Below are 20,216 nucleotides of genomic sequence, written 5' to 3' on the forward strand. Positions count from 1 at the left end.
CCTGCTGCCACCACGGGGAGGGGACCGGGGGGGGGGCAGCGCTACTGCTGCCCATGACGATGCTCCAATAAAGTTCGGCTGAAATCTGAACACAGGAGAGCCACCACGTCTGCCCCGTTCCTCCCCACCCCAGGGTCACTGCGGCATTGACCATGCCACCAGGGCAGCGTGATCCCCAGGGGTGGCTGCTGCTCTCTGCCACAGCTGGGGGGTCTCCCACGGTGGGTTCACTGCGGGACCCCTCCCTCACCGGCCCCAGGAGAGCAGGACCAGAACGACAGCAGAGCAAGGGCTGCAAAGATCACAGCTGGTTTATTTTTAAGTTTTAAACACAAGAACAATCCTCGGGGTTTTGGGAAACATCCCTGTGAACCAGGAATGGAGCGAGGAGCCGGAGCGGAGGGGAGCTCCCCACAGCCGCTCTCCCTCCCACCACCCTCCGGTAAAACCAGCTCCCCCTTCTGCAGCACATACAGGTCTGGGCAGGGCTAAAACTAAACACCCCCCCTTCCTCCTCCATCTCCAAGAGAGATGGTGGGAGTGTGCCAACATGTCCATACCACCTTGACCCGAGGGCTCAGCACCATCACCAGGACCCCAATGCACTGGCACGGCCCCCCATCACCCCCCCAACCTTGGGTGGCAACAGTGGGTGTCCGGCCGCTCACCCTGGCCCCCCCTCAGCGGCTGAGGGTGGCCGAGTCGTAGCTGTTGATGAAGTCCTCCAGCTCCCGGAGGTGATGGATCCGGCCCTGGCGCAGGTTGGCCCTCAGCGCCAGCCCCAGCGCCGCCTCCATGGAGGGCTCCTTCTGCAGCAGCATGGTGGCCACCACCGCGATGGTCAGGCTGAACTGCTGGTACGACTGCAGGGGAGCAGCACGGGGTCAGCATGGGGCACCCCAAAACCTCCCCGCCAGCAATATGCAGCCCTCCAGGGATATTTTTTGCCCTGGGGCTGGTCCACGAACCCCTGACAGCATCTGTACCCCTGCAGAGCCCTTCTTGCCCACAAACACCTTCCCCTGCAATCACCATCGCCAGGAGGGGTTTCTCCCCAGTGACCCCAAAAATGCCAAATTCATGTCCCCCATCACCTGGCATTGCTCCTGCCCCATGGTTCAAAGGGTCCTCAGGTGAGCCTCCCCACCCTGCAGCCGGCCCCAGATCCCCCGTGCGCTTTGGCCGGGGGCCGCTGAGACTCACCAGCTCGATCTCCTCCTTCCTGGCAAGGACGGCAGCAGAGCGGAGGTCCGCGCCGGCTGGGGAGGACGTCGGGAGCGCGGAGCAGAGCTGGTGCTGGCTGCCCACAGCCTGGGCAGTGGAAAAGGCGAGGAAGGGTCAGATGCTTCAAAGGGGAGAGGGACTGGGCAAGGCTGGGGCCAAACTGGGGCTGCTGGCACCGACTGCCAGCCAGGAACTGGTCACCTTGCGGGGGGACCCGCTGGGACCTTGGCTCCCCGGGGTGCTAGTTTGCCACCCTTCCCTCTGGTGCGGGAGCTGCCCCTCGCCCCCCTCTCCACCCCAGCCCTCACAGCATCGCTGCCGAGAGCCCCGTTAGCAGATTTCTCTTCCCCATTAGGCAGCAATTAAGCCACTCTGCAGTGCTCTCGTTTGCTTCGTTAAAGCTCGAGTCCCGGGGTTGTTCACGCTCCAGCACGCTCTCAAGCCTCTAGTTATTTTTTTGGCCTTTCTCCCAGCTGTCTCCCATTTATCGGCATCTCCGGCGCAGCCGGCACCAGGGCTGACACGGGCTCTGCCTCCAGACAAAGCAGCGCTTTAACCCCAGCCCGTAATCCTGCAAACGGGGAGGCCGGAGGGATCCCCCTCCACTGCTCCTGGGCTATGGCAGTATCCCTGAGCCCAGGACACCTGCCCCGCGCGGGGACCCGGGGACACCTCAGGGTGAGCACAGGAGTGGAGGCACCCCGACCCCGTACCGGCTCGGTCTCACTGGACCCAGGAGGGTGCTGGGTCCCTGGTGAGGTGTCTGGCGCAGCGCAGACATCGGAGCCAGCCTGGCTGGGCTGTGCGTCGGGCTCTGAGGTGGCTCCCGGTGGGACCTGCGAGTTTGCGGATGGCTGAGTGCCACCAAGAAGCTGTGGGAGAGAAAGTGGCTGGGGAAGGCAGGCAGCGGCCGTGCAGGAGTCGGGGGAGCCAGCGCTGCCAGCACACCCCTGCCTGCAGCAGCGGCCTCGGTGGGCTCTCCCCCGGGGGGACACACACCACAGAGTTGCCCACCACGCGCCAAGACCCACCCCGTCATGAGCAGCTTCTGTCTTGGCTTCTCCAGCTCCACTCGGCAGACGCTGCCGTCCTCGGGAACACGGACAGAGCTCAGCACCCACCTCTCCGGCGGAGCTGGCTGCCGTGCGGACCCTCTCGACAGGCTCCGGAGGGGCTGTCGGACCACAGGGCTGTGACCCACCACATGCACCAGCCTTAGGGACACTTTGGCTGCACGGCTCTACCTGTGCAAAGCATTACGGGTGCATTGCAGAGCCCACGGTGAGGGCTGGCAAACGCTGCCCAGGCAAGGGGAAAAAAAGAGGTTTGCAAAGGGGACTGCAAGCTCCCACTTCCTCCTGGGCACCGCTTTTAGGTGGGAAGAGGAGATGTGTTAGCTCATACCTCAAGGTGCTCCCCTGTCCCGGCAGAGCTCTCCTCCGGCGGCGCCGGCTCCGTTTCCAGAGCAGAGGGACCCTGGCTGTGGCTGCCCGCACGTTTCTGCCTGGCTCCCGGCTCTACCTGGGGACATGCAACAGCATGAGGCCGGGACACATCTGGCCTGGGGAGAAAATCTGGGGGACGGGGTGGATGGGGGTGCTAAAACCCAAAGGAAACCACAGGGCTTTGCAGCCCCAGAGAAGAGTCAGGAAAATGTCCATGCCTGGCAAAGAGACAGCGAGGCGAAGAGCGAAAGGGCTGGATGAGAGGGAGAAGGAAGACGTTACACTGGCCGAAGGGACCCCCGAGCTGAGCAACTCCAGGGGTGCCAGCATCCCTGCCTGCCCCCAGAAGAGGGGTGCTCTCCTACCGGTGTCGTTCCTGCTGCCTGCTCCGGCTCCGCAGCCTCTCTTGCAGCCCGGGGATCAGCAGCTGGGCTCTTCTGAGGGGCGCTGGCTGGTCCAGGGGTCTCCGCGACCTTCCCACTCACCGCCGATGGGCCCTGGGGGAAACCATGCCAGTTAAGAGCACGGCAGCATCGTGCAGGGCTCAGACCGTGCAAACTCGTGTCGCTGCTGGGTGCTGGGATGGAGGGGGTAAAAACCCACAACCTGAGCCGTCCGCTCTCTGCTCTGCGCACCATCTTTGAAGGAAGTAAGTGGCTTGGGAGGATCAGGGTGCTGCGGCTCTTCTTTGAACCCCGGCCGGCTTGTCCCAGAGACGGAAGGAGAGGACCTGGAGGATGGCTGATTCCCTGCGGAGCGAGAAACACAACAGGAGCGACTCCTTGCTCTGCCCAAGGAAATGCTGGCGAGCACCAAGGAGATGCTGGCGAGCATGGCATGGGGCCCCTTGCAGCCGGTAAAGGGTCAGCACAAACCTCTGGAGGGCCAAGGACACGGGACCTGGCGCTGGACCAAGGTTAACTCTCGGTGGCCACGGCGAAAGCGTCGGCAGTGTTTCCCACCCAGGCCACGATAGGCCCAGGATGGGCACCCATCTTGGAAGCCGCCTCGCTCCCTGCAGGAGCAAAGGCAGCCCCAGGGGGGGGATTTAGGCTGGAAGGGGTCTCCAGTGCAAACCCCCCCACCCTGAGTAGAGCCAGCTTCAACGCTGCATCACCCCTTGGCTGTGCAACGGAGCAGAGCCCGGCCCCCGTGCCTCTGCTCGCCACCCCACAGCTGCACGGTCCCCCCGTGCCCCCACCCTCGGCACGGGTACCCACCCTGGCAGGCTGGCGGGGGCCCAGGGTGGGTGCTGCTCCTCGTCAGGGAATTCAGGCCAGGCAAAGCAGCCAGGGCCGGGTAGTGGCGGCTCCTGCGGGCAAGGGGGTGGGTTTAGACATGGAGCAGGACAGGGGATGCTGTGATGGCAGAGCGGAGAAGCCAGGCTGCCACTGCTCCCAGCACCGTGCAGGGAAACCTGTCCCCATGCACTGTCCTTGTCACCAGGGCAGTGAATGGCCCCTGCTCCATTTCACCCGCTCCCTGCCCTCAGTCCCGTGGCCGCTGCCATCCCCCTGGCCCGCCACCCCCTCACCGGGTGCCAGTCCTCTCTGAAGCAGTCCTCAGGTCCTCGGTTGTCTTCTCTGTCATCCCAAGGGGGTGGCGGGGGACAGTCGTGGGGTCTCCATCTCCTGTCCTCCTCGTTCCAAGGGAAGTCGGCAGGGCCAGGGAAGGGTCTGGGGTCCCAGCGACCGGGCTGCAATGGCAAATTGCTGCCCGTAAGGACGGTGGCACGCTGTGGGCAGCCACATAGCTGCCACCCCGCTGCAGCCCACCTCCCCCTCACCGAGTGCCAGCCCTCTCTGAAGCAGTCCTCGGGTCCTCGGCCGTCTTCTCCATTGTCCCAGGGGGGCGGCGGGGGACAGTCTTGGGGTGCCCATCTCCTGTCCTCCTCATTCCCATGGAAGTTGGCAGGGCCAGGGAAGGGTCTGGCCTCCCAGGGACAGGGCTGCGACAGCAAATTGCTGCCGGTGAGGACAGCAGCTCGCTGGGGTGTTTCGGTTTTGCTGCGGTTCCCCCTCCCTGCCGCAGCCCTCAGCTCTTTCTGCTTCTCCTGCTCCCGGGGGAGCCCCCAGTTCTGGCCACCCCGGATTTGTGGATGAACCCCGACAGCGCCATCCCCCCTCGCTGCACGGCTGCTCGCCCCGGCCCCTGCCCCCTTACCGGGCGCCATCTGCCCCTGCCTCTCCTGTGCTGGTGCTCCCGGGGCGGCTCCTCCCAGACGTCCTGGGGGCTGTGGGGTGGCTGTGGTCCAGCCTGCCACGGACCGGGCTGCGGAGAGGGCACAGGGAGATGTAAGCAGGATGAGACCCTCAACTTTGCCCTTGCACCGGCTGGATGCTGAGCCGTGACAGGGAGCCAGGAGCCCACCCGCCTTCCTCTCCCAGCCAAGGTCCCAGATGATTCCCAATTCTTCCCCGTACCGCAGCAATGCTCTCCTGGCTCCTCGCCATCCTGAGCGATGGAGCAGCGGGCACCCATCCTTGCCCCGCAAAGCTCCTCCACTCCCAAGCACACTGGCAGCTCCAGCTGCGTGGCAGCAGGAGGGTTGCAAAACCACCTACCTCCCTGGGGAAGCCCCTCCTGCAGCCCAGCGGTGAAAACATCTCACCAAAAGCTCGTCCTGGCCCCGGTCCCAGTGAGGAAAAGGCCCCTGGGAGGTCAGCACCCAGCTGCAAAGGGAGAGGCGAGAGTGAGCACATCCCACAGGACGTCACTGCCGGCTTGGGGACGGCTGCCGGCCAGGTGCCACCTGCAGCGCTCCCGGCTCTGCTGAGCCCTGAGCGTTGGGTCACCGCCAGAGCCACTTGGCATCGCCGCCAGCAAGGACCCGCAGGAGATGGGTGAGCTGAGGGCCACACGGACCTGCTCCCCGCCCCAGGAGATGGGTCCTGGCAATGCCGAGGTGGCTCCCTCGGCACCCGGTACCCCGGCACCCTGCCCAAAGCGGCTCCCCTTGCCTGCCTGAGCCTCCGCTTGCTTGCAGCCTTGGTTCAATCACCCTGTGCAAACCGCACAGGTCACAGCACCCAGCAGCACCACCCCACTATTGTCCCACGGGATCCCGGCTGAGCCGCTCTCCCTCCCCGGTGCCGGAGCAGGGACAAGTCACCCGCTGGGTGCCCCCGGCCAGCCCGGCACTGCAGTGGGGCGCAAGCCCCACTCCAGGCTGCATCCCTGCCCCTTGCTGCTCCCACGGACAGCCTGGCAGGAACATGGTTTGGGGTCTCTGTAGGGACGAGGGGGTTCAAACCCTGCAGATGCAAAGGGGCACCTCCCAGGCTCCCTGGGGGACAGCCCTTGTGGCTTCCCCACCGCCGGGCCACATGGCCGTGTGGGTCGGAGATCAGGGCTTATCGGAAGGGATGCAGCCCCAGCGAGCAGGGGATGCTCTGACCTGAAACCAGCCGCCCCCAGCCTGGCCGGGGCACTGGGCTCCCAGAGCCACCAGTTAACAGCCGCGACCCAGGCTGGCAGGAGTTAACTACAGCCCCTCTTTGTCTCACAGGTCAGCAGGGACCACGCTAGGGAGAGTAAAAGAAAGAAAGAAACACTTTTGTCCCCAAATTGCGATTTTACCTGGCAGATCAGTCCCAAGTGACCCTGGAAAGCAGCTTACCCGCCCCGAGAGCTGAAGCACGGAGGAGTGTCAGATGGAGACCCCGGCACCCCAGCCCAGCTCCCTGCAGCCCCTGGGGCTGGTGGATCTCCCCCACCCCCTGCATTTGCTGGCTGCAAACCAATAGCAAGCGATTGCTGCTGGCAGCCAGGTGCTAATTCCCCCCCAGGGAGCTCCCTTGGAGCCCTCCTGAGCATTTCATTTCCCTTCCTTGAAAACCAGGCTGCAATACCCTCCAGGAGCTTTCACTCCTGTTTGCAGAGAGTTTCCTTACACTGATTTCAGCTGCTGAGAACAAACACGCGTTACCAGGGGAAGCACAGAGGGCCGACAGACCCCCCGCCTTTCCCGAGGGGTGCACAGACCCCAGGCAGCACCTCTTCTCAAACCGGCCTCTGATAACCAGGGACAGCCAAATTCCTCCGGCTATCTAAGATCCCTCAGCAACCACGGTTTAAAGCAGAGTTTGATGCCAGACCTGCAAACTCTGCACCGCATCAGCCTCTGGGTGCAGCCCCTCTTCCTGCTCCATCCCACCTCTGCCGCTCCACCGTGCAAGGGGGGACCCTGCACCCCCAGAACAGAGAGCATCCGTGCAAGGGGGGACCCTGCACCCCCAGAACACAGAGCATCCGTGCAAGGGGGACCCTGCACCCTCAGAACACAGAGCATCTGTGTAAGGGGGGACCCTGCACCCCCAGAACACAGAGCATCCGTGCAAGGGGGACCCTGCACCCTCAGAACACAGAGCATCCGTGCAAGGGGGGACCCTGCACCCCCAGAACACAGAGCATCTGTGCAAGGGGGGACTCTGCACCCTCAGAACACAGACCATCTGTGTAAGGGGGGACCCTGCACCCCTGGGGCACAGAGCATCCCTGCAAGCCCACACCCTCAGCACCTACCTTCATCCCGCTCCAGCATCACCTGGATTAGCCACATGGTCCTCAAGATGCTGCCAGCCTTGTGCCGGGGGATTTGGGGGAGCAGGGCTCCCCGGGGCCGCAGGCACTGCTTGCAGGGGTGAGGAGGTGGAGGGGAAGGGGGAGATGAGGGTCTAGAGAATGTGGTGGCCCTGGCAGGACAGGACCCAGCAGGAAGGGATGCTCCCATCACACCCACCTTTGCCAACGCTGGGAGGCCGAGGAGTGGCGTTCCCAGCGCCCTGCTCCCCAGGCACGGCTGGCTCCGGCACCAGGGTGGCTGGGAGGCTGCGGCTCAGCACCGCCGGGTTCGCCGAGAGCTGTTCGGGGCCGATGTGCCACTGAAGCCGCCTGTGTTGGCTCACCCTGTAGCACCGCAGCCGAGTTCGAGCCCTGCTCGCAGCATCGCCACCCCCCAGCAGCCCCGGGGACAGAGCCCGCTGAGGCTCAGAGGGTTTTCCAAGCCCGCTGCTGGTCCGTCACATTGACTCCTGGGGCAGCCAAGCACTGGGCACCGCTGCCCGGCACCTACAGCCTCTCCTCCTGTAACAAACACGATGTGTGACCTATTAGATATGCCTTAAACACAGTTTTTGCAAGTCAGTGAAGCAAGGGAAGCGGCCGGCTTCGCGGAGGCAGGGCGGTGTCGCCTCCCTTAACTTCCCTATTTTGACTTGAGACGCATGCGCAAGGAAAAGGTCACATCGCAGTCACAACCGTAGGAAGGCTAAATCGACCATCAAGGTCCCCCCACACCCCCAGACTCATTTCGAGACCGTTCCAAGTACACAGCGTGCCTGCGTGTCCTTCAAGATCATTCTAAGCATATAGTATAACAGATGCGAGGACAGCCTGGGCGCCCCACCGTCCAGGAACCACGACTACAACATCGCTGGAACCTAGGGTGCTGATACCCCTTTTCTTTTCGATCTCTTGTTTTCTCATTTATTTTTACTTTTATTTCTTTTTCCTTTTACCTCTCATTTGAGAATTATATAACTGTAAAGGTAGTTAGGGATATTTTTATCCCTTTTGTCTGCAACCAATAAAGGATTGTTATTGAATCCCTTGGTTGCTTGGTGCTAGTCTTGTCTTTATTTGTCCGCGGCTGATCACGAAACCTAACCGCAACTTGTCCTTTAACCCAGGGTTTTAGAACCAGGTTGCGACACCTCCTCCATAGTTCCCTGCATTCCCACTGGGAACAGCACTCCCAGGAGCTCCTCAGCACCAGCCAGATGCGCTAGTACAAGGTAGAGACATCTCACCCGGCCCCGCGATGAGATGCATCACCTTCCCGATGCTTAATGAACATCTGCATCGTGTCAGGGTCTGACAGCAGCAGGAGGTTTTGCTGGGGGCTGGGAATGCTTTGATAACAAGCTGGTCCGAACTGGTCTGCCCAGCAATGCAAGCTCCTACATCGACAGGGAGCGTGAAAACGAGTTTGCGACCTTGCAGGAACGCGGGAGGAGATAAGAGAGAACAGGGAGGCTCGGGGTGAACTCGCTGATGCCAAATGTTAGCAAAGGAGGAGATAAAAGGGAAAGCCCAAAGTCTGAGGTGGAGTAAAATCCTTCAAAGACGGCAAACGAGCGGTGCTGTTGGTGGGGATGGGGCAGCCTGCAGCCCATCAGAGCTGGCTGCCTCTCAACGCTGCTCCCACCGGGCAGATAACACACAGCTTTCCAGCTGGTCGGTTAATTATAGTCTCTAATAGCTATAAATCAATTAACTAACTGGGTGGCTCAATTAGCTCTTTGGGATTTGGGAAAGGAATACAGCAGCAGGGACAAACGTGGCTGCAGCCTGGATGGCCAGTGTCGCAGTACGTCCCCCTTGAGAGCCGAATGGCTCCGTCACCCCACAGCCGGCACACGTCTTCTTACCAGAGCCTGGCTTGGTGTGACCTGGGTGTCCCCAAAGAGGAGGATAACCAGCTCTCAGGGAGCAGGGAAATAGGAGTAATAGGAAAGCTATGCCAATTGCTAAAAATTCTGTGTAAGGATAAGCTACACTGATTGCTAAAATCTTTCTATAAAGCTCTAATTATAACTACAACCCTGTAGCCAGCTCTCATTCCACAACGGATCCTTAAAAGAACCTGCAGCATCGGGTGATAGACGGAGCACCCCAAAAGGTGCAAACCGCATCAGGTTTGGGGCTGCGCAGTCAACGCCTCTGCCCGGGCCAGGTTACTTTAGCAGGTCTCAGTCCCACAAGCTGCTTTTTCTAGGCACAAGAGCTCAGGCGCAGAACACACGAGCTGGCGCGGGGTTGAGGCCCCGTCTCGGTGCACCGACCTGCTCCCAGCTTGCCCAACGAACGCCCTGTCCTGCCAGCAACCAGCCGTCACGGTGACCCTGGCTGCTCCGTCCCAGATTGTTTGATGTGGAACCACGCGGGCACAGTAATATGTAATCTGCCATCAAAGAGTGTGGAAAATCGAGGCAGGGACAGCCACAATTACAGTGAGAGTAGTACCAGGGCACTGAAAAAAGGTGATGGATGCCCAGGTAAGCACCAGTGCAGGGTGCCCTGGCAGCAGGTACGCGCGTGAGGCTTAATGGCGTTAATGAAGCGCATTTTACCGTCGGGAACTCACCTCCTGACGGAAACAGGAACCTCCCGGGGAAGGCGGTGTCACGTTCAAAGGAATGCAGTTTCGCTATTTGTCTGCCAGATTCCCAGGACTTTCACCGATTCGTTTATCAGAGCCCCAGCAAAAGGACTTGACAGAAACAGATTGGAGATTGCCATTGACAAATTCACTAACTACAACAGCACTACTAATTAAAGTTAATATTGCTAGCAAACTTGATAGTAATACAACTATCAAGAGAGGAAAAGAACGCAGCCCATCGACCAGTCCGTCAAGTATTGAGGTTCTCTCCCACTTTAACAATAATTTTCTCCATCTTTTGTTCCCCAAAACTACGAGGTTCCCCCCCATATGTGACATGTATCATGATTTGGGTGGAGAGACGAGTGCTATAGTCATATATGTTTAGCATGATCTCTATAATTTCCATTAGCATATGCAGGGATGTCAGTTTTAATATGCATTTCACAGGTAATGAGGCAAAGTTCATTATTGGACACGATAGCCTTTTGAAGAAACAAAGAACCACGTAGGTTTCTGTTATTTTGCTGTCTTTGCTGACCACAAGCAGGACCGTCCTGCCTCCACAGGGCCCCCTCCTTGGCTGCATTCTCTGATAGCCGGGCGGTCTCCACTCCCCCGGGTCGCACAAGAGACAGCAAGGTCGGTCTTAACTGTTCTTTGAGCACAGGGACCCCACCTCATTACCCAAATTCCACATTATCCACCCCGTGACTATAGTCACTCGGATGGAAATCCACATCACACTCGCGTAAAACCGCTTTTGGGGGCATCCCTCACGTTAGACTTCTCTTCCTCCACCCCAGGCAGGGAAGCCTCGCTGGTAAGCGCTGCGTCTCTCACCCTCTGGGTGAAGGTTACCCCCACGTTGTCGGATCACTATCAAGTTTGTGAGTGGTATTAACGAGTAGCGCTATTGTAGTTAGTGAATTTGTCAACGGCAATCTCGAATCTGCTCTGTCGCTCTCGATAAAGTAACTAATTTCGATTTTTGTGTATCTGTTCACTGCAAGTCCTTTGGCTGGGGCTCTGATAAAGGAATCGGTGAAAGTCCTGGGACTTTGGCAGACGAATATTGAGGCTGCATTCCTTTGAACGCACAGGCGGCGGTGCCTGGGGTGGCAGAGAGGTTTTTTTTCCCCCAAAAGCCACAAAGGCTGGCAGGGGGGCTGCCGGGAGCCGGGGGCTCGCAGGGTGGGGAGAGTGGCCTGAGATCTGCAAACGGGAGCGCAAGAGCAGGAAGGAGTCAAAGGGAAAGGGAGGATTTGGGACTAAGGAACAAAACAAAGGTTCACAGAATCACTAAGGTTGGAAAAGACCTGTAAGATCATCAAGTCCAACCGTCAACCAACCCTACCATGCCCACTAAACCATGTCCCGCAGTGCCACGTCCACACGTTCCTTGAACACCTCCAGTGACGGTGACTCCACCACCTCCCTGGGCAGCTTATTCCAGTGCTTCACTGCTCTCTCAGTAAAGACATTTTTCCTAATATCCAGCCTGAACCTCCCCTGGCGCAACTTGAAGCCACTTCCTCATGTTCTATCACTCGTCACTTGGGAGAAGAGACCAACACCCCCCTCCCCACAACCCCCTTTCAGGTAGTTATAGAGAGCGATGAGGTCTCCCCTCAGCCTCCTCTTCTCCAGACTGAACAACCCCAGCTCCCTCAGCCGCTCCTCATCAGACTTGTGCTCCAGACCCCTCACCAGCTCCGTCGCCCTTCTCTGGACACGCTCCAGCACCTCAATGTCCTTCTTGGAGTGAGGGGCCCAAAACTGAACACAGTATTCGAGGTGCGGCCTCACCAGCGCCGAGTACAGGGGCACGATCCCCTCCCTGCTCCCGCTGGCCACACCATTTCTGATCCAGGCCAGGATGCCGTTGGCCTTCTTGGCCACCTGGGCACACTGCTGGCTCACATTCAGCCGGCTGTCAATCAACACCCCCAGGTCCTTTTCTGCAGGGCAGCTTTCCAGCCACTCGTCCCCAAGCCTGGAGCGTTGCCTGGGGTTGTTGTGACCTTGTTCGGGCAGGGACAGAGGGAACAGGAGAGCCATGTTCCAAACGCCACGGCTGCGACGCCGGCCTGCGCCCGGGTACCGCCGGTGCTTACTGCCGAGCATGTCCTTCGGGGTGTAACAGCGCCGGCCACCACCCTCCGGCTGCGGGGCCCGGCCCCTGGAAAATTCAGCGTCAGGCGGAGCGGAGGTACCTCCCCGCAGCCCGGCCAGGCTCCCGGCCCACACCACTCTCCCGGCATTCCCTCGTTTCCCACACGTTTTCCCCGTATCGCCTCTCTCCCCCTCTCCCGCGGCAGCCACCCCCGACAGCGGCCTCCCTCACCGCCGCTGCGCACAGCCGGCTCCCAGCAACCCCGATCCCACCGGGGAGGGGGGTCCGGGGAGGGGGGGCCCGCAGACACCCCCCGCCCTGCAGCGGCAAGGGGCGGGAGGCCACGCGCTTCGTGCAAGGCCGCCCCGCCGGGCCGCGCGTCGCCCGGGGGCCGTGCAGCGGGGCCACGCCGCTTGCACGCGGAGCCGCTGCACGAGGGCGCTGCACGCGCCCCCCGCCCCGCGGCGCGCCGGAAGTGACGGCATCGCGCGGCGGCGGCGCGGGGCGAAAGGAGGCGGCGGCATGGCGGCGGCGGCGGCGGCGAGTGGGCCGGGGGCCGCGCCGCAGGGGCTGCGCGGGTGGCTGCGGAGCGCCTACCGCTTCGCCACCGACCGGAACGACTTCCGCAGGTCGGTGCCGCGGGCGGGGGCGGGCCCGGGCCGCGGGCGGGAGCCAGCGCTGCCGGTCTCTCTTTCAGGAACCTGCTGGTGAACCTGGGGCTCTTCGCCGCGGGAGTCTGGGTCGCCCGCAACCTGACGGACATCGACCTGATGGCCCCGCAGCCCGTCCCGTAGCGGCGGTGAGTCCTCGGGGAGCGAGGGCGGGGGGGGGCCCGGGAGGCCGCAGGGACAAGGGGCCTCGGCCGAGCGGGAGCTGCCGCGCTTGTCTGTGACACTTGTCCCCAGACACCGGTGACCCAACCGTGGTGACCGCGGGTGTGTACCCGTGCTGGCAGAACCCCCCCGCAGCGTGTCAGCACCCCCCCGCGCCCCGGGAAGGGGATGTCACCGTGGGAGGTGACCAGGTGAAGGATAGTGAGATAGAGGAGGGACCAAACCCCGAGCGCAGCCTGGCACCAGTAAGACTGAAGCCAAAAGCCATCTAATTTGTACAAGGACTTGCAAAGCTGCCTTAAATTGCCGGTAGAGTAGAAACAACCTCGTCTAACTCTGCTTAATTGCTGACCTAGGAAAAAAACCAGCGCTGCGAGGGAGAAGAGCTCACCCCCCGCACACGAGGAGCGGAAGAGATGTGTTCAGCCATTACAAGTTCCGATACATTCACGGGAGCACGTTCTGTTCTCCTTCTCTGCAGAGCTGCTACTCGCGCTTCAAAGCTGTCACGCTTGAAGCAGTGATAAGGGGGGGAAGCTTTGAAGCGCGAGAGGGAGAACTTATTTTCAATTCATTCTGCGAGGCACAATGAGAATAGTTTTCTCAAGGATGTGAAGCCATTGTTTGTGGAATTTTCTTCTGTACCCCTGTCTAGGTGTTTATTAAAGTATGTAGAATAATGACATAACCCACTGGAATTTCATTTTTTTAATAAGAAACTTCAGCTTACAAAAACAAGGTGTAAAAAGAGTAAAGATTTACAAAAAAAATCATAAAAACATGATTTGTATTTCACACCCGAAAGACAAAGGAACGAGTCCAGTCCTGGGTTGTAAGCAGGACCCATCCGCTACTTACTCAAAGGAAAAACAAAACTGTGAGAAGCCCTAGGTAAACTCTAACCACCAGAAGGTTTCCCGGGTAATGTCCGGATGAGATAAAGCTGGGACACTTACTGTGAAGGAATGACGCCTGTGTGCAGGAAGAAGCCGCCATTTGGTGTTGCATAGCATTTTAGTGCCCTGGACTGAGACCACAGCTTGCCGTTACCAACTTTATAAAGTCCCGCTGCGGGTGGTGAAGCCGTTCAGGGGACAGTGAAAGCACCACGTGAGGCTGACGGCTGTGATTTACTTTGCTGCGTTACATGACAGCTCCTCGCAGATGCTATTTGTAGAGCAGGGTAACTTCCCAGCCCTGAGTGTTATGGCAGTAGGACTGCAGCATGGCTTCAGATTCTTTGGACAGTTACGCATGGGTTTTTAGTTTAAGACATTCTTCTGACGTAGCGCTGCCTCCGCGTTTCGTGACTGAGAACTGCCCCCTTACCTGCCCCAGACAGAAACTCATTCCACTACCCATACAGATTCTTAAGAATGCTGTTTTCAAAGCGGGTATTTTAACATCCTGTAAAGAAATGAAGTTCTTTTGAAGTACGGATAATCCAAGTTATGCAGAAACAGTTTCTGCAGGAAAAGGGGATTAATTAGAACATTAAGTCATTTTATAGTTAATCTTAGTTTTGATTTAGAACACACTAATCTCCTCCCAAGGCCTGGGTTCAGGCAGGGGGCAGTTCCTGCGGTTAAGTACATAAGGCTGCCATAGGCGACTTATTGGATGTTGTCTTAACAAACCTTGACTAAAATAAAAGCTGCTGAACCTGCGATTAGGAGCAGTGCGCTTGCACGGAGCTGCCAGACAGCTGGACAGATTGCCAGAAACATTCAGTAATTAATTGGATTCTCTTGTCACTTGCTGCTGCCTGGGAGTGTCCTTGAAGCAAAGGCGGTCTCATTCATGAGCACAGCATGGCATACATCAGCTTAAGTCATTAGTGACGCAAGTACCAGAAACTTGAAGCAGAAACTAGAGGCTGTTCTGACTTAAAGCCCGCGCAGAAGTCACTGAAAAACCAGGAAACCCACTCAAGCTCCAGCCTGGCTCCTCACCTCAGAAAGCGGCGCAGCATTTCACTCCTTTTTTCAGGAGGGCTGCCAGGGGATTTCATATTAAGGGAAAACGGCTTGTCTGCTGTCCAGCCTCTGCCAACAGCACCTGTCCAGCAACCTGAACGTAGAGCGGGATTAACTTTTTTAAAGTGCTGGAGATTAGCTTTAATTCTGCCCTCACTCAAGTCAAGGGTGGCACTTCCAGGGCAGTAGCAGAAGCGGGGTCTCTGTGGCAGCACTCTGCCTGAGCCCATCACACCTTGAGGGAGCTCGCCCGGGCAGCACTCCTCTTGGAGAAGCTGCTTGAAGTTTCTAAGCTGTGTTTAAGTTTCTTTTATGGAAAGGCAGACCTGTTAAAAAAAGTTTTACTGGAAACAAACTTAGCCGCTTGTTCCTTTCCTGTAAACTGCTCGTTAGATGTATAAAAGGCTGTGGCTTAAAGAGTTTGTGACTGCTTAACCTAAGCTGAAGTTAAGCAGGAAAAAAAATAGGACCTAATTTTCCTTTACATGGGCTCTAGGTTGCCAGTGGTAAGTTACTGTAGTTTACACATCTGATAAACTAGGCAAAAACTTGGTTTTCACATGGAAATATGTGGTTCATCTTGTAGCAGTAGGAAATAGCCTTAAGGGCCAGGCCTAGTAACATCATTTAATAAATGTAAGGAGAGTGAAGATGACACTTGCTGTGAAAATGCCATTCCTAAATCAGAGGTGTGGAGTTATGCAGCCCAAACACCACGCTACCTGTGCAAAAGCGAAGGAGCCTCACGGGTGGTTATCCTAATTTCTCAGCTACCGATTCCATTCAGCGGCGCACCACGAGCCTGTGGTGACATTATTCCTGTGCATAGCTCTAGCCTGCCCATGCTATCATACATTCTTTAACCTTGTTTAGCCACCAACGTGGCACGGATTCGTACTAACACAGTTGTAGCAGTACAAATTATCCCCATGGTACAGATATGGTTATCTAAGGAAATAAGGCTAGCTTAAGTACTTTACACTTAGCCCTGCCCACGTCGAAGGGATGTGGTTGTTCCTTTTTAGCAGGAGTAACATTTGGCAGCCCCACCACGCTCCCAAAAAGACATGCTCACACAGAAAGTGGATGAAAGCAGGAACAGAAACAAGAGGAGGCCTCTTCTACTCCAGATTCCACCAAGTCCTAGTTTGACAAGCCAGGGCGCAGCACTTCAGCATGGGGAAGAAAAAAAAAAAAAATTCACCACCTGCCACCTCTATTGGATAGAAGTATGTTATCAAGACTAAAAATTACAAATTGAATTAGGTAAAGTCATCAACTGTATCATCTCCTTTCTCACTTCCAGTTATGCAAAGCATTCACAGTGATGTTGTGGGCTTTAAGTAGGTAGCTCCTTTATAAAACTTGAGAATTTGGGGTACTGTTCCTTAGGAACTGTAATAATCTAATGGAAAAGCACCATTCATTTTGCCAGTATGAGGCTACTGAGCAGAGAAAGTTTTTGCCGCAAAAACAGTAGGAGCTTGCTGCTAGCGAAACTGTGTTTGGATTTTGTTAATGTCTCTGCCTGCCAAACATGCAATCCTCTAACACACAAGGTCCCCTTATCAGATGCTTCCTGCCTGTTCTAAACTTGGATCACAGCTTATTGCTGTGGTCGGCTTGGTTTTCTTTTTACTGGTTGTTTCATTCATCCCAGCTCTTTCCCTACCCCTAGCCTGCACAAAATCAGTAGTACGGCAGTTCAAGAAGAACCCTAAGGGTCCACATTTTGCTGTAACTGCAATTCATTCTGTATCATGCGCAAGCTGCAGAACAATAGTTAACAGTGGTTAAAGTCAGTCTTGGGCCCCTTGGGCTGGTCCTCCCCCCGCCCTTTGGAAACGTACATTGCAAAGCTCAATTTTAAGACTTACTTAAAAACTCTTTTGAAAGTATTTTGGCCCATATTTTAAACAAGTGGAACCCATACACACACACAAAAAATAAATCAGTACAAGAGAAGGAGTGGCCTAAAGGCACACCCCTAAAATCAACTAAGACAAATAATCACTAGTTGGTACAGGTAACTAACGCACGTAGCTTTTGATCGCTTCAACATGTAGTTTTACCAATTTAGAAGCTTGCTAGAATGCTTCACATTCCCATCTGCAATAAACATGTATCGATATTAATGTAATAGACACCAAAAAACTCTCTGAATTGAGGTTTTATATTTCCACAGGCAATAAATTCTCAACCTAAGTCCGCCCTATCTGATCTCAAACCCACTGAAGGGATTAGACGCACACAAAAAGGCAGTGTTCAGAGCTGGTGCTTGGATTTTACTATTTACTTTGAAGAAGGGAGACTTGGCCACCTTATGCAACTATATCTATTGCATATTAAATTTACGCAGGCATTACCACGGCATGCTTTTGCTCACGTGTGGAAGTATTTGCCAGGCTGCTAAGAGGAAACCTGTGCAAACAGTGCCATGACAATGGGAACTGTATTTTTTTCCTTTCTAAACCAGCAATTCTCGTTAGGTTTGTAACAGCTACAGCTACTCTACTAAAAACCCCACTGGAGTTTTTAATCCTTGCTCTATGCTACATGCTCTGACAGACGTCAACTTACGGACGTGACTGGAGGGGCCTGGATGACATAAGAAAATCTAAGAAGACAAATCCAATCCACCTTTGAACAGGCTGTTATTTGAATTATTACAAATAAAGAGTTTTCAAACCTATTACACTAAAATACTAGCTTCTGAGCTTGCTAGTAAACTTCATTCACATACAGATAGGAAATGTAAAAATGTCAAATGTAAAAATGTCAGTGATACTGAGTACTTGTAAAAACACACAAATCCGTCTGCTGCTTCAGTCAGGAGGGGGGAACTCACGACTTATTTCCCAACGTTTCTGCCCCATGCAAAATATTATTGGATACAAGGCACCAAATCTAAGGAATCATACAAAATTAGTTCACAAAACTGTATTGGCAGGTAAAACTAATCTCCCTGTCTCTTGCTTACGTAGTTCTCACTCTGCAACACCACTGACTTCCACTGGAGCTCATCCCGGGGTAATCTGGCAACAGCTAGAAGTTTCATTAGTCTCTCTCATCGAGATGCAATTGAGCATATTCAGGCTTGGGGACGTTAAAATCAATGAAAGTTTCTAAATTACCACCAAGACAATATTTATACTAGAAGCCTTGCCTTCTAAAAGCAAAAACCCCTCCTGATAGCGAGTCCATAGGACACATTTAATGCTTGTACCATTTCCAATTTTACTCTTATACTCAAAAAACGCCTGGAAGTCCCTAAGCAAGTGGGGGTGGTACACCCAGGAAAGTTTGATGTCAGGCATTTAATATGCATTACTCCATTTGCTGCCTCACATCAACAACTTAAAAGCCAGACCAGAGAATTGTTCTGGTCAGAACTAATGGGGAAAAAAAATTGTTTTTTCAGTGCTTTGCGGAGAAACTGTTTCTGCAGTATGCATAGTTTAATTTGGGAACACAGACAGTAAAAGCAAATTTATGTAACTAACTTGCTAGTGGAATAAAGTTAGCTAAAATAGTGTTTTCCAACAGCTGCAGCAGATGCTGTATCATACCTTGCCATGAATACATTAAGATTCTTCATCCTTAAAAACATAAAATTAAGGAATGCCAATTTACTTACAAGTTGAATGCAATAAGGATATGCTGGGAACAGTTCTGTCCTGAAGGCTGTATACTCAGGAGGCTGACAGTCTGCCAGCGTACAGTGGCTTCCTACGCCCTCGGACAATAACCTGCAAGGTGCCAAGAACCTCACACTTGCTCTGAGCGTCTCTCAAGGCAACAGACTCCGTGCTACAGGACTGGAACCCCAGTACAGGAATCCCCGCACACAGAGAAACCAATTCTGCTCCCAGTTGCACCAAAATAAAGGTTTTTCTGTTGCAGACGCTTAGTTTGCAACTCACAACTGTGACCACTGAACTCCACGCATGAGTTAAGTCACATCATCTGCCTGCGTATTGCAAAGGCAGAGCCTAAACCTGGCATCACTCTGAATATGCATCAGTGTATTAGCAGGATTTGAAGCCGTACTGTTAAAGGAGGGACAACGTTTGCTTTACAGGCTACCCTTTGTTGAGCATGCACTTAGGTGGGCTTCACTGTAATTGCAAGTAGTACTTTTCATCTTACTGATGTAGAGAGGTAACTTCCAGTCAGAATTTCTGGCAAGCAGGACACTATAAAACAGCGTCCACGATGGAGGGAGCATTGGGCTATGCTTATACAAAGAAGCCTTCAGTAGACAAATATAAACCAAACAGCATAAAAAATGCTATACGCTATCGCTTCCAAATAAAAGCTAAATATTACAGAAACCTCACAGTGTTGGAAAAAGCAAGTTTATTTACTTTGAAGTATAATTCATTCCTTCCCTATCAGGGCAATCATTTTTCTGACTGCAGTATCTCCACATCTCAGCACAACTAGGCTAATGTCACATGGAGAGGCCACTAATGTCAAAAGATGTCACCAGCGAATGCTACAAAATCTGCTTGGGCAACCAGATGCAGCAACGGCTACAGGTACGCTCCCAGCTCCCCACTGCAACCCACTCGATTCACGTGACAACCGTCTTACTACCTGAATCCAAATATTAATGCAAAACACTCAGTCAAAAGATGAGCATTCATAGCGAAGAGTCTCGGCTCACTGCAGTAACAACTAATGCTGCATTACGGTTTGCCTTTCTATTGAATTTTTATATAAACAGGGCCAGCATGGCTAAGGGATTCAGAAAGTGAACGCACCATAGTAAACCACAACTGTCATTTAGAAGAATATAATCCTCTTAAAGGGTGGACAGGCCTGGAAGGACAGATGCATGGGAAAAATAGCAGTTTTCCCTTCCACCTCTTAGATTAAAAAGGCAATGTTAAGCACTATTTTTTCCTTTCATTTTCCTTTTGAGACACATAGTCTTCACAAAGCATATGTTTTGCTCTAGAAAAGAATCCATCATGTATCACAAGCACTTGATTTTGATTCCTTCAGGAATGTCAACTTCTACCTGTGCTGAACCCAACTCAGCTTCCCCTGCAATCAGCAGAGTCACATTTACTTTTATTTGATCTCAATTTGCCCTATTGCATTTTTATTAATGTTATTTACTGGTAGCACAAAAAATCCCCTACCTAGTAAATACACAGATATACAGATATTCATAAGAAATCCTTCCAGACCCTGCTCCATTTAGAGAATCAAAACTAAAACTTTTTATTCAGTTCCCATAGGACTGTTTCAAACTGTCTTATCTCCAAAAAATAAGAGCATATGATCTCAAAATTATACTTAATTGTCATAAAGACAGTTTTTGCAGGCTCAAAAAGCAGCATGTTTCTCAGACATACAAGAAATGGGAAACTTTAAGGACAGAGAAGACCTAGCGCGACACTGTGCTCTGACCAAATACAAGTTTCTTGTTTGCTGTGCTCATCTCTG

The 20,216-nt window shown here is 54.7% G+C and overlaps 1 protein-coding gene across 1 annotated transcript; it reads left to right on the top strand.

Moving 5' to 3' along the window:
• Window positions 1-5,929: 5,929 nt before the first annotated feature.
• Window positions 5,930-12,750, top strand: TOMM6 (translocase of outer mitochondrial membrane 6). Its single transcript, XM_059831298.1, has 3 exons — window positions 5,930-5,985; window positions 12,496-12,579; window positions 12,648-12,750. Exons 1-3 carry the CDS (start codon window positions 5,930-5,932, stop codon window positions 12,742-12,744), a joined length of 237 nt encoding a protein of 78 aa, XP_059687281.1. The 3' UTR covers window positions 12,745-12,750.
• Window positions 12,751-20,216: the final 7,466 nt, after the last annotated feature.

The sequence above is a fragment of the Gavia stellata genome, chromosome 30, assembly GCF_030936135.1.
Source record: "Gavia stellata isolate bGavSte3 chromosome 30, bGavSte3.hap2, whole genome shotgun sequence".
Classification (NCBI taxonomy): domain Eukaryota; kingdom Metazoa; phylum Chordata; class Aves; order Gaviiformes; family Gaviidae; genus Gavia; species Gavia stellata.